Source organism: Strigops habroptila, chromosome 6, assembly GCF_004027225.2.
Source record: "Strigops habroptila isolate Jane chromosome 6, bStrHab1.2.pri, whole genome shotgun sequence".
Lineage (NCBI taxonomy): Eukaryota > Metazoa > Chordata > Aves > Psittaciformes > Psittacidae > Strigops > Strigops habroptila.
Genome location: NC_044282.2, coordinates 41,628,939 through 41,643,511, shown reverse-complemented (window position 1 = coordinate 41,643,511; position 14,573 = coordinate 41,628,939). Strand labels below are relative to the sequence as shown.

The window sequence follows — 14,573 nt, the reverse complement described above, 5'->3', positions numbered from 1 at the left end:
GGTATTGACTGGCCAGGGCTCTAATAGAGTTAGGGAGAAGAGGGAGATCAAAAATTCTATGATTAAATATATTTAAGCAGTGATTCAAGAGACATGTTTATGGTACATGGAACTTAAAGAGAAGCTTGCAAAATTGAAAAGACTAAGAAGGCTTTGCAGTGAGGTATGAACTTAAGGAGGCAAACAAGAGGTGAAGCAGCAACATCTTATGCATTGCAGATAAATTGCAGGGCTAACAGGAGAGAGAAGTTGAGATTTAGAGAAATTCTTGAGAGAAATGATCGGACATGCAGGAGAGACCTTGAGAGACTTGTATCAAAACAGAAATAAATCAGGATTAGAGAAAAAGGGGTAGGCTATCTTTCCTTGAAAGGAAGTAAAACAATGAGAAGGGAGGAAATACTGAAGGAATAATTGCCCAAAGGCTGTACTTGGTGAGGTTCAATTAAACAGTGGACAGGGAATGGCCAGACGTCACAGAGTCAGCATGGGTGTGACAAACATCCTGAGCTGTGTCTACACCCAACAGAGCTTTTTTAGTGACACTGGGAAATATGGCACTACTCAACAGCAGTTGTATACCCCCAGCATTTTCATTATATGTTCATAAAGTAAAGAGAAATGGGGAATAATCTTGAGAGGGACTGAGCAAAAAATCTCTAGTTCTTATACATTATTTGAATTATCTAGAAAGACTGGCAGAAACAGCCAGTTTCATAGCTGCGGTTTTTCCCCACAGCTGGTAGCTCAAAGTCTGGATGCTCATCAAACTGAATTTTTTTAGATTTTGAGAATATCAAGTGCTTCAAGGCAACTATCATCACTCTCTGTCCTGGAGCATAAGGAGTTTAAAACTGACCATAAGTGAAATAGAAAAAGAGTTTGTATACACCAGTGCTGATCTCCAAGTACTGAGGAAAGCAAACTAGCCTGGGTAGATTAATAAGTTATGCAGCATAAAGACTTTCTGAATCCTTGGCACACATGAAAGCCTTGTAATACAGGTTTTCTGAAAGAAGTTGAGTATGCTTCCTATTAGCTGATAGGAAAAATGCCTTAAACAAGCGCGTTCAAAGTGCTCCTTAGAGTAACTGTAGTTTGCGTGTAGGAATAGTGCATAAGTACTTGTTGGACAAGAATCAAGAGAGCTTTGAGGGTACGTGTAGAACATTAACAAAGCAAGATTACACATTTGGTATTACCACAAAGTTCCCTGAGGCACGCATGTAGTAAACCTCTCACAGAGTTGAAGCAAAGCTCTCACAAGTAGTAGTAAAGCTCCCATAGATTTGAATGCAGACTGCAGATTAATAGGTGGTAAACAATCAAATTTCAGTTTAAAAAAATAATTCAAGAAGTGCGTCACTGAAAATATAGGATTATGTGACAGGTCAGCACAAATTCTGCATTATGCATGGATCTGTATCTGTAAATGTGCAAGCTTTCTAAAGCTTTGGGAATAGAGGGCTAAAAGCTTTTGAGAAGTCAATGAAGGTCTTGACTTTCAAAGTAGCAGTAGACTTTTCATCCTCTGTTGGGAAGATTACCAGTTCAGTGATCTCTCAGGCCCTACAACCCTTTTTCTCCTTCAGGGTTAGTAAACGGCTCTGACCATATCCACAAGCTTTGCACAAATCTACTCTCCTTTTCTGCAAAGATGAATCCTTCTACGAGGATTTGGCCAACTTGCCAGCACATGTTGTTAGGATCTCTGTCACTTGATCGTGAGCGCAGTCTCTCCATGAAATAAGTATTTTGGCTGCATTTGCTGCTGAGCGTGGGCCTGCTGTGCTGGGCAGAGAGGAGGTTTCTGGCAGTGCAGTGGGAGGTGTGCTCCGCCTGTGATTCACTGCAGTGGCACACAGGTAGTGTCGGGTGTGTGGGCACGAGTTCAGCCAAACCCTGGTGTCCCTTGGGGATGTCTGCAGAGGAGCTGGGAGGGAAGGAGTAATGCCTCACACCCAGCATGTTAAAGAGAGACATGAGCAGTAGACTTTGTGCCCAGGCTTTTCCCATACACAGCTGAGGCTGGCTGCCCATGTCTAAACTAGTGAGGTGGCATATGAACAGATGTCGTATGTCACTTTTCACAAAGCTCAGGAAGGTCCACCAGGGAGAGAGTATCACATTAGCAATTAAAAGCAAATGCACAAGCGCCCTCCTGCCCAGTTATCCTGCTGCTGGTATGGACCCAATTTTCCACAGGGAATGGTAGCATTTCCTTCTCCCCATCTAGAAACTGAGCACATGTCAGACTTTCAGGACTGAAGCACCTCTCGTATGAAGACAGACTGAGAGAGTTGGGGTTGTTCAGCCTGGGGAAGAGAATTATAGCACCCTGCCCTTCCAGTACCTAAAGGGACCTACTAAAATCTAGAGAGGGACTTTATGCAAGGGCATGGAGGGATAGGACAAAGGGGAATGGCTTTAAACTGAAAGAGGGCAGATTTAGATTAGATATAAGGAAGAAGTTCTTTTGTGTGAGGGTGGTGAGGCCCTGGCACAGGTTGCCCAGAGAAGCTGTGGCTGCCCCATCCCTGGCAGTATTCAAGACCAGGTTGAGCAACCTGTTTTAGTGGAAGGTGTCCCCCACCATGGCAGGGGGGTTAGAACTGGATGATCCTTAAGGTCCCTTCTACCCCAAACCAGTCTACGATTCTATGACTGATTTCCCAGCTCTGGTCTTTCACCACAGGCAGACCCAGTTTAGGATTTTGGCTGTTCTAGACCAATCCTCTGTGTAAGAAAAGCTGTGGCTTGATTTGTTGTTGTTGGTTTTGGTCACTTTTTGGTGGAATCACCAGGTATGTTGTGGAACTGAGCTTTTCCCTGGCAAAAATCCCAGTCACTGCCAATCACTCATGTTGAAGCCAAACTGAATCGCGGGTGCAGGGCTGCAGCATGGCTGAGGTTCGGGGACCTCCCCGGTGAAGCTCACAAGACTCGGGCTGAGTCACTGGGCTGACAGCATCAATGTTCACAAGTATGGAGGGAATCATGTAGCAGAACTCCGTGACATCATTTAATAATTTGCTGTCTTAAATGAAATTGGATAATTACAGGTAAAGGTACTGGCAATGGCATCACTGCCACTTCTTTTTTTATTACTTTGATGAACAGGCGTCTGTTAATTATTATTAACCTGGTGGCGGTGGTGGGCCTGCTGTTCGGTGAAGAAAAACGCCTTGCAAACAACGGCCCCTCCAGAGCGGCGGCGCGAGGCGGACACACGGCGCGCGCAGCCCCACGTCCGGCCGGACCGGCCGTCCCCCTGCCCAAGTAGTACAGCCGCCCCCCCCCCTCACCGCGACGCCCGGTGGTTCGTGCCGCCGGGCCAGCGCGCAGGGGGCGGGGGCGGCGGGGCGGTGCGGTGCATGCGCAGAAGCGCGTATGGCGGCTGGCCTGCTGAGGGTGGTTGTTGTGGGAACCGCGGCTGGTCGGGCCGGGCCGGGCGCTCCCGGGAGGCCGGTGAGGGCGGCTTGCCGCCCGGGGCAGTCCCGGAGCCGGGAAGGGCCGGCCCGCCGTCTCGGGCAGCGCTGTGGGTGAGGAACGGCGGGTGTGAGCGAGGTCTGTGCGCCGGCACCCCAGGTCTGCGTGAGGGGCTCGGCGGCGGCGGCGGCGGGGCGGGCGGGGACGGGGGTGTTGTGCCGGTGTTTGCGTGGGATCGGAGGTGCTGCCGCGGCCTTGGTGGAGCTGGGGCTTGCCCCGGTGGATCGCGCTGTTCAGGGCCTGCCCCTGCCGTCGGACTAGTGTGTTTTACCCTGTTTTTTTCCCCCGGAGAGCTGGGGGGTGCTGCTGGGACTCCAGCTGCGAGTCGGTCTAGTCCGGTGTGGGGCGGGTGTGGGGCCCTCGGACGGAAGCTGCCAGCCGAGTCGCCTGTCTTGGAGAGGGGGATCTGCATGTATAGGTCAGGGTGAGCCGGTCCCTACAAGATGTGGGTTGGTGGTGGCGTGTGCTGCATGGTGAAGCAAGGCGGGGGCATCTCACCAGGGGCTCTGTAGTTGGTGGTCACTGTGGCTTTTTTATCTAGCTCCCACCAAGCTCACAAACGCGTTGTGGTTTGGAGCGTTTTACCTCCATTGGATCTATTACCTGGCTTTTCCCTCCCCACAAATCCTTGTTTTTTGAACTACAGTGTGTTCAGGAAGTTTCAGCTAACTTGAGGTACTTACTGCTGGGCTGTTCAATTGATGACACTAATGTTATTAATAATACACATTAATGTTGCTTGTCTGCATTCCATACTCTTCTTGCATTTTTGGAATATGTTTTCTGTTGGGAAGTGGTTTAACGTTCAGAAACTGGTTGCAAAGTCTTCTTTTCAGATATGATCCTGAAAGCCCTTTTCTGTGTACATGGTCCCACTTACTGGATTTATGTCCCAGATCTGTATTTGAATTGCACCCAAAGCCATAGCAAGTGGTGGAAAGTCAGTGAGGGAAAAGCAGGGGAGTAGAAGAATAATGGCATAAGAGAATATCTGTGCATTGCTGTTGAAATACGAGTTTCATAAGTAAGAAAACAGGGCTTGCTTCTTTGTATTTTCTCTTCCTCTTGCTTGCCTTCCTAATTTGCCCTCCTCAGCTTTTGTTTCAGTGCACTATTTTGTACTAGTACAGATTTTGCAGGCCAATTGTTAAACACACTTAAGTTGGTTTTTTTTGTCTGTCTACCTGTCTTTGGGATGACTGTGCCTAATGGCAACAGGACTAAAGTCGTAACTGCAGTGGAAGTGAGTTCTCTATGGTTTAGAACCTATGTATATAGATGACTTAGAAATTCACTTAATTTTTTTCTCCTTGTTCCAGATGGAAGAGTTCATGGTTTCTGGTTTGCATAATAGCAGAGGCTGAATAGGCATAAAGGAGACTATAGTGCGAGTGAGAAGTATCAAAGAAGAAGAAATGAATCCTGCAAATGATGATCCAGTGTTTGGGGCCGCTTTTGAATGGGACTATCTCTTATGGGAAGTTCGTTTGACATTTTTAGCTGCTGGCTTTTTAATCTACTTGGGAATATTCCTTCTGTCTCACTGGTTGTCTTCATGGATAAGTACCACTTACTGTGCCTTGTATGCAAAGGAGAAGGTGTTTTGGAATATGGCAGTCACACGTGGTGTGTTTGGACTTCAGAGTTGTGTTGCTGGGCTATGGGCTTTGCTCATAGATCCTGTTTTTCATGCTGATAAAGTATATTCACAGCAAAAGTGGAGTTGGTTTAACTGTTTAATAGCTGCTGGATTTTTCTTGCTTGAAAATGTAGCTGTTCACGTGTCCAATGTTATTTTTAGAACATTTGATGCGTTCTTGGTAGCTCATCACTTGCTAGCTTTTGGTGGCTTGGCTGGTCTAGTGATTAATGTGAAATCTGGACACTATCTGCCTTTGATGGGAATGTTGCTGGAGATGAGTACTCCCTCAACATGCATTTCCTGGATGCTTCTGAAGGTAAGAACACAGTAATTTTGTTTGTAACAGTTTTCATTCATCTCACTTGTCCATAGGTAATCTGTGCAGTTTGTCTAGATAGCTTTTCAGCAAAACTGCATTCATATAACTGGGGTCCATGTTACTGTGATACCTTCTTTTTGTCATAATGATATTTCAGTAGTCCTTCATACAGGTTTCTGTGTGGTGCTGTGTGCATGTGGATAGTGAGATGGTATAGATCTATGCTGAGTTTGGGGTATGGTATGCATGTGGAGTGTCATAGCTCTGCATGGAAAAAATGCATGAAAGCGCGTGTTCATGAAAGCTGGGTATTTGCATTAGTTCTAGAGATTCCTCAGTTCCCTATCTTGAAGTAACAATCTCACTTCTGCATACTTTCTGTTCTTGTTTTTCTAGGCTGGCTGTGCTAACACCTTTTTCTGGAAAGCAAACCAGTGGGTGATGATCCACCTGTTTCACTGCCGCATGATTCTTACTTACCACATGTGGTGGGTGTGTATTTTCAATTGGAATTCTGTGGTGGAAAATCTGGGACTTCTTCATTTTATTGTTTTATTCTCGGGATTATTTGCCGTTACACTAATACTTAACCCATACTGGACATACAAAAAAACTCAGCAACTTCTGAACCCAACTGACTGGAATTTTGAAAATAAAGCAGTGGAAAATGGAAAATTAAATGGTGAAACACATCAAAAGAAGAGGATGTAACACTGAAACAGCTGTTTCCTGATAGGGTATCAGAAGAATACAATGTAGAGTAATTCTTTGCCTGTGAAATAGAAGCTTTTGCATGAAGCTCATTAACACAATGATTCCTTGCTGGTAGGATTCTGTATGCACCAGAAGTATTTTAATGCACTGTTTCTGTTTCATATGTGCATACACATAAGATAGTCAACTTTTTAGTTATGAAATACACCAACAATTTTGTCAGGTTGGACAATATTTCATGATCTAGTAGTGATGTGCTCTCTAATCAGGCATCCTTTGTCCTAATGCTTCCAAGTGGCTTTACAGTTAATTTGTCTGTTAAGCTCAGCTTGAATCAAGTTTAGCTTGAATCCTATTTCATATATGTCAGAGATACTGTTACTGGAAGTTAAGTTGTTTATTAAGATCAATTATGACGCGAGTTAGGTATGCATGGGTACATAGTTCCTGTGTGCCATTTAGTCATTCCAAATAGCTGAATTGGTCAGTGGTAGAATGCAGTCACAGCTGGGGTGTAGGGTTTTGGTTTTTTTCTGGTTGTTTTTTTTTGGTTTTGGGTTTGTTTGGGTTTTTTTTCTTCTTTTAAGTGCACTTGAGGAAGATAATTGTTTGAGTGTTCACTGTCAAAGTGAGTTGTAGTTTCCAGGTTGCCCTTAGAATGGGAGGAGTTCATATCCACCACATAGATGCATGTGAGGATGCAGGCATTTATTATGCTGGTGGTCTAGCCAGGTGATCATAGCGGTCCCTTCTGGACTTGAAGTCCATGAAATACAAAAGGCAACAACAGAATGTTTAACTCCCTTTCTGTGCTTGAAAATATTGCTGGTTGATTAGTAAAATTATTTTCTTTCTAGGTCCCACGTGAGGGGTCAAGTAATTAGTTCCATTAGTGCTTCTGTTATGGCTCCTCCTATTTTTGGAAATTTTCTTAGTTATAGAGGGTTTTAGAACATGAGGTGGCTCCTCTGGAAAGCCTGTGGAGGAAAGCCTGTATCACCTCCTTTAGGAGTTCAGTTGTTCTTCTACTATTTTTATTTTACTTCAAAGAACATACGAAGTAACAGTAACAATCCTTTGCACTTTATCAGCCACATCACTAAATCTTTCCTTGGCCTAAGGAATAGGGTCACTTTTTAGATAGGGACTTTGCAAATTGTGGTGGGTGTTCTCCGACTCATAGCATTACTCTGATGGTTCCAGCGCGAAGTGTTGGACAGTGGATGAAGGTCTAAAAATCACGACAGAAGACAGTGACGCCTAGTGGCAGGAGAATGACAAGGATATTAATTAGTTTTGTGCACTGAGCTAACGAGTTTGAAACTTCGTTTCATAGTGTGATGTGACTGCTACACAGATTTAGTTTCCAAAGCAATAAGACTGGGCAAGCCCAAGCTATGAAGAATTTTAGGTCAAGGCATGTGTTAGAGGCTTTATCTGCTGATCTGTGGTGGAGCACATTTTAAACGTGTAAGGGAAGCGCTTAACGTGTTAAACGGGTAAACAGCACCATGTTATTAATTTTTGGTGGAAATGTCTTTGATTTTGTTCTGAGTGAAGGGAGGAAGCTAGTGGTCAGGTTGTTGTGTTCCCTAATTCACTGCATGTGAGCACAGAGTTGAAGAGCTGCTCTACGAGGGAAAGTTCTAGCTATTAAGTCACAAATATTAGGCTAGATCTTGTTGATAATGATGAAGTGGTGAATGTCTGAAACTGACCATTCAGAACCAGGCTAGTAATTTTGCACAGCAGCTATGTCTGTTGTTCTGTTGATACTCAATAGAGAAAATCTAAATTTGTGCTACTTTCTTCTAAGCAGGCCAGAAGGGGAAGTGGGAATGAGGGGAACAAGTGGCTTTGTGTCACTTAGTTGCCATCAGGGGTTTAACCACAACAGTGTTTTGGCAGTGTAGCCTATATCGGTGACATTCTATAGAAAAAAGGGTTCTCTAAAGCTTGGAATTATGTGCTTCTCCTGAGGAGTTGTGTGTGGGAGAGTAATGTTGAAAGTGCTTTAGAAGAAAGCAGGGGATGAATTCCTTGGAAACAGAACCCAAATATGTGATCCAAATATGTATCTTGCAGAATCCAAACCTCACTTGCAGGAGCTCCAGAGGAAAAGGCAGGGGTTAAGTCGCCAGATATCGTCAGATATCAAAATGCTGGTGTACTCTGTGCAGCTTAAAACTGAAAGGTTTGGATTCAGTAAAATCAGGTAACAATTATAAAAATTCCAGCTATGGAATTCTGAAGAATCCTAACAGAAAATGGAAGCATTAAAAGAGAAGTAAGTTTGGGCCAAGTATGTGATTCTTACAGTGTCTGGCTGAAGAAGGTGAAGTTTCTATGTGCTAAAATAAAAGAATATAGAGGGGTGGGGTTAGTGAATTTGGGAATGAAAACTGAGATTCGGTGTGGTCCAAGTGGCACCAGGCTTCTAAAGTTTAATACTTTGTTTTGTTAATTTGTGTAATGTTACGTGGATTTTAAGTATCTCATTAAAAGTGTTTTTTATTATAATAATGAAGTCTTTTCATGCTGCATCTTAGCATGATTTCTTTTCATGCAAAGACTGTTACAGCATATCTCAAATCTTCTGCATGTCTCAACTATATAATTAATACCTCAGAGCACCTGTTAACTTAAACATTGCTAGACCTACTAGAAAAAGGGAGCTATGCAATAAAGCAAATAACAGCACTCATTTTATTTCTGTTGGTTTGAGTGCACCTTTACAGTCCACCTAAAAATAAACAGGACAAAAAATACAGACAACCTTTATTCTTCATCTTGATGGCCTAGAGCTGGAGTTACCAGTTCTGTTACAGAGAGACTTTTATTATACTTGAGTGTTTTCTTTCCTGCCTTTTGGTTGCTCCCTTTAAGGGGATTTTCTGGTTTATGATTGTGGATGATTGTCTCATTGCTCTGAAACAAGACTCAAAAGGTTCTCTAACTGAGGGGATTGGTGTCTAATTACCTGTATAAATAAGTGCTGCTTTTCAACCCAAAGGTAGACTGGCCATAGTTTGTTTATAAATTTTGTTAAAGTGAAACTAACCCCAGCCCTGTTGGGCCTCTCTTATAAGGCCTCATCTACAATCTGATGTTGGAATATTCACACTCAGCTTCAGTAGTGGCTGGATCAGGTCACAGGGTGTGCTGCTGCCATGATTTGGAAAAGTCTTGCATAATATCATTTTGGGTGAATTTTTTGTTTGACTACTGGAGACTCCATCCTCCTTTCTGTTTGGACAAGCTTGTTCAGGGAGTCCTCTTTGCATCAGCTTTCTGGCTGAAGCTTTTTAAAAAAACAAAATCAAACCCACAACAAAGAACAAACTGTGATGGGGGCGTTTGGCATTTGGTGTTTTTTTTGGGGGGGTGTTTTTTAAGGGGCTGATTTTTTGTTTGTATTTAAGAAAAATGTCTGAACTAAGACACGCTGGCCAGACATCTGGTTCTTACCATCTTCATACAGCATTCCTAAATCACAGTTTGTGTTTGCCTCCATTTGTATCCTGTCTTAGATTCTTTCCAAAACCTGTCATCCTTTCCCTTCTCGCCCACCAATCTTTCAGTAATATTTACTGTTACTTCCAGTACAGGTCATGATCTTGAAGCTGTCACGTTGCCACAGTGATATCTCTGTCTAATAGTTTTCAGCATGTACTGTTGGGCCCTTCTTCCACTAAATGCAATGTCCAAGTCTTTCAGGTTTTCTTGCTTTTTCCTGGTAACACTGATTAAATATTGATGTTACATACAGTTATAAGACACCTTTCTTAACCTCAGGGAGACTCCCACTTAAAGTGAATTTAGAAGTATTAAGCAAATTCAAGTTTGCTCTTATATGAAAATGTTTGTTGAATGGTACAGCATCTTTACAGTGTGTACATAAATAAAAGTATTTTATTGAAGAATTGTCTACCTGAGTTTCATTTACTCATGAAAATAATGTCTATTACTTGGTATTTGTCGCTTAAACAGTTTTTGCAGTGCACACACTAAAAAGACGACTTGTTTATTTTGAAATACTCTTGTTAAACTTGACAAAGGTAATGTCATATCCATGTAAATAGCTATAAAACTTTGTAAACTTCACCATTTAACATATTTTTACATGAACATATTTAGTTACATGACTAAAACACTAGACATTGCGACATATGTAAGTATGTATTAAAAATGGTTGAAAAGAATCACTTGGAAATTATCTTTATGACTTGCTTATTTGAAGTGTGGGGTCCATTTTTTTGTTAGGCTCTAACTGTGAAGACACTTCATTTGGTACCACATGATGCTGCGTGGTTTAATATGGGCTACCTTAAATTAAAACCAACGAAACCCCCACAAACCAACAAAACAAAAACCCCAAACTTGTTTCATTGCTAAATAACAAATTCAGTTCTAAACATTCAATGTGTGTCTTGTATGGTGCTTTGAAGGAATTAATTCCTGATGGTTTTTAGCATTAATGAGTTAAAGAAAAAAGGCATTGTTACTGGCATTTTTAATTATTCTTCTGAGAATGCATTGCATAAGCAACTGGCTGATATGATTTTGCTAGCTGCTGCTGTAGTGAAGTCCCCAAGATTAACTGACGTTCATGTGTAAAGCTCCACTGTGGAATGTGTGTGGGTACGGGCTGGGATGAGAAGAACAATGCATAGTAGTATTTGTATGAATAAATTCCTTTTTTTTTTTTTTTATTTTTTAATATAATCTGTAAAAGGAATTTAAATGTTATTGATGTTTTGCTATTCAGATGTTTTCAATTTCAGATGTTTTCAATTAATAGGTAAGTATATTTTCCTTAGTAGCTCTTGCTGTATTCCCAGAAAAGCACACTTACACAGGTGAGGTTATTCAGCAATTACACTTTTTCAATCTTGTGTCATGGCTGGTATTTAAGTTGATAATTTGGCACAAAAAATAACTGATGGTCATTAAAGTAAATGATGCCTGTTTCTCTAGTTGTCAGCACCCAGATGGGTTTCCAGTGTTGGAAGAGACATTACATGCTCGGGATCTGATTGATGAATTAGCATGTTCTGCTAGCAGTGGTGTCAGAGTAAAACCAAGCGTTCATGCAGCGCTTTGAGCCTTCCTTTTTCCATTAAGTAAAACCATGCTGAGTGAGGTAGATTGATAATGATGCAGCAAATGTGTACGGACATAATGGTATTCAAGGCGGCAGACAGGTCTCGCTTGAAAGGAAAGGAGCAAAGCCTGCTCGCATGTCTACAAAGAAAGCAAGGAAATGTGTGTGTGTGTGTGCATGTTCTGATGAGTCAGCTAGGGTCACTTCTGAGTCCTTAAGGACGTGACCTGAGCAGAGAGCGCGGAAATTTAATACTAGCTTTATTAGATATAGGATGCATTACTTCTGAAATATTTATTTCCTCATGATTCTAGCTGCCTTTGCTCCTTTGAAGGCTTAGCTCATATTAGAGGGCTGTATAAGATGACACTGTTTCCACCGGTATGTTCTCTGATGTTTACTGTAAAGACTAGTGAGGATGTGCCTTGTCTTAGTACTGATAATTGATTGTGGCAATCGCTCAGCCTGGCTTTTATATTGCTAAATAGATCTGCAACTTCCTTCTCCTGCTTTGCTACTTCTGCTGCCAAAACCAGTTTACCGTGTGGGTACTACATTTTGTGACCAAAGCTGTGCTCACTGAAGTTTAAGCATGGGGCTTGCACTGAGCAGGGGGGGAAAATATACCTAAGGAAGTGCTAATTTTGTTGGGGGACTTTTGCTGACTTTCTTACGTTTCTGTACCATGAAGTTCTGCTGTCAGGTAGACAGTGGAGTAAATCAAGGTGATTACTACAGTACCTTGAAAAACAAAGCCATGCAAGCAAACTACAGAAGTACAGAGAAGTGGCTTACATAGAGTACACATGGAGCATCTCACAAGAGCTTGATCATCTTGTCAGTCATGTTTACAGGAAGAAAGTGTATCCTGGGAAGCAGCAGTAGCCTTACTTAGGAGTCATAGGAAATAAATATGGATTAGGATGCTTTGGGATGAGGTAGCTGAGACTGTTACATTGTACAGTGCTGAGCAGGTTGCAGTTGGACATTCTATAAACAGGTAGATTTTCAGATGCTTTAATGCGTTTTTTGTCAGCAACATGTTGTTTTAAGTATCTGTGACACTGGTTGAAGAAAAGTTTGAGGACTTTTTTGAGGACATCAGAGTTCCCAAACAGTGTACTGCCCAAGACTGAAGGAGCCTACAGTGTGTTCTAATTTATAGTAATTTATTCTTGTATTATCATTGTCTTTTTATCTTACACAATTCAATTATCTTTTTACCCCTGGAGTCTCTTTTGAATATTTATGAGTACAGATCAGTCTGCTCTTTTATTTTCCTGGCCATCCTAATACTTTTTATTTGCCACTTTTCTTATTTGAATTCTTTTAAATATTGGCAGCTTAGAGTTGTACACAATACTTCTTATAAAGGCTTCTCGGTACCTTACTAGTACTTCTTTTCTGCCACTGGAAATAGATCTGCCTCAGCCAAAGGCTACATTTGTCTTTCATTGTTGCATGACCTTAGTGCTTCATGGTCCTGCCACAAAGCACGGCTGAGCCCCCAGTCGAGGTGGTGGTGCCTTGGGGAAGCATATGTAGAAAGTGCAAAACCGTGACACAGGCAAAACGAGTAAGGGAAAAAGTGAAAGAATCAACTCTGCAGACACTGGGGTGAGAAGAGGAGGAGTAGGGGGAGGTGGTGCTCCAGGAGCCAGAGCAGAGATTCCCTTGCAGTCTCTGGAGGAGCCCAGGAAGGAGCAGGTTTATCCTGAAGGACTGCAGCCTATGGGAAGAACCCACGCGGAGCGGGGGAGGAATGTGGGGTGGAAGGAGTGCAGAGAGAAGGTGTTATGGACTAACCACAACACTGGTTCCCCATCCCACTGTACTCTTGGGGTGGGGGAGATGAAGGAGTCGGGAATGAGGGAGTCAAGTTGAGCCTGGAAAAAGTGTGTGGGTGGGTGGTTTTATTTTTGTCTTTGTTTCTCACCTTATTACTCTAATTTTAATTGGCAATAAATGCAGTTTCCCCAAGTTGGGTCTGTTTGGCCCACGTCAGTAGCTGCTAAGTAAGTGATCTCCCAACTTCATTTTGACCCATGAGCTTTCCATCTTATTTTCTCCCCCTGTCCTGTTGAGGGGAGGGAGTGAGAGAGAGTGGGTAGGAGTTCGGCTGCTGGCCAGGGTCAACCCCCCACAACAAGTTATGGCGTTGGCTGTACGATCACTCATGTGCCAGCCATAGCAACAAGCTCATGTAACAACAGGGACTCTGGTGCTGAGGAGTATTAAAATTTAGGAAAATCTGTACCTAGTCTGCCTGAACTGGCAGTCTGAGAATTTGACTTGCAAAGGCTCCTCATAAGCAGAGAGCTTTTAAAGGCATTCATGAAAGAAGTGCCGGTGCTGGTAAAACGTCACAGTATTATAAAACTCAGTTGTCAGGTTAACCTGTACTGGTATGCTCAGAGTTTACAAACTCTCCCAGTAGTGGTGCTGGTACTTTGGGGAGACCTGGACGACAGACCAGCAGTGAGCACCAGATCAGAACATAAATGACCAATGCTTTTATAAAACCAAGTGTTATTTTGATGTCATAATCTGAATTTAAGAAATCTGCCATTAAAAAATATTTGTAAACATACATACATATATATATATGTAAATTTAAAAAAATATTGTCACTCAGCCTTGTTTGGTAAGGGCAGTAGAGGGGACCTGTAACTTTCCAAGGCTCCAGCATGAGCTCAAGTTAAGCAAGGCTGTGGGATGTCCTGGCTTTGAGTGGTTTCTGGAGGATTATGGTAAGCAGATGACATACTGGTTTTGTGGGGAGGATAGTTGAGAACCCAGGAGAAATTATTTATTTTATTTCTAATGGATGAATGAAAACTCCCTAAGAGAAAGTGCTGACTGGTAAAGAGAAGGAAGAAATCAAGAAAATCAGGCTGCACTGGAGAACTTGGCAACCTACATTTTAGTTACCTTGTTCAGATTTCATGCAATGTTTTGGAAAGCAAGCCGTAGAACTGATGTATGTCCTTCAGCGTCATGAATTTCAGTTTATATTCAACTACCCCAGTTTCCATGGAGATAGAAAAAAGGGGTCTCTTCTTCATAGCAGTGTGTCACATGGGGCCAGGGCACTGCTTGGTGTCTGTGGTGTCCTTAAGATGTCCAGCACGCATGCTGGAGTAGGTTCAGGACCTATGGCAACTTGCAGGTGAGAGGCAGCTTTGCTTGAAGCTGGAATGGGTTGTGCAGGGAAGCAGGTACTGGAACAGGTTGCCCACGAAAGTTGTTGCTGCCCCATCCCTGGCAGTGTTCAAGTCCAGGCTGGACGGGGCTTTGAGCAACCT

At 42.7% G+C, this 14,573-nt stretch overlaps 1 protein-coding gene across 2 annotated transcripts; it reads left to right on the top strand.

Moving 5' to 3' along the window:
* The first annotated feature begins 3,391 nt into the window (after positions 1-3,391).
* CLN8 (CLN8 transmembrane ER and ERGIC protein) lies at positions 3,392-11,068 on the top strand. 2 transcript variants are annotated; one of them, XM_030490416.1, is made up of 3 exons: positions 3,392-3,567; positions 4,809-5,447; positions 5,847-11,068. In XM_030490416.1, the coding sequence occupies exons 2-3, from the start codon at positions 4,905-4,907 to the stop codon at positions 6,159-6,161; spliced, it is 858 nt and encodes a 285-aa protein (XP_030346276.1). In that variant the 5' UTR covers positions 3,392-3,567; positions 4,809-4,904; the 3' UTR covers positions 6,162-11,068. The 2 variants fall into 2 exon arrangements, with proteins under 2 accessions (XP_030346276.1, XP_030346275.1); XM_030490415.1 differs by having other exon boundaries at positions 3,392-3,588.
* The last annotated feature ends 3,505 nt before the right edge of the window (positions 11,069-14,573 follow it).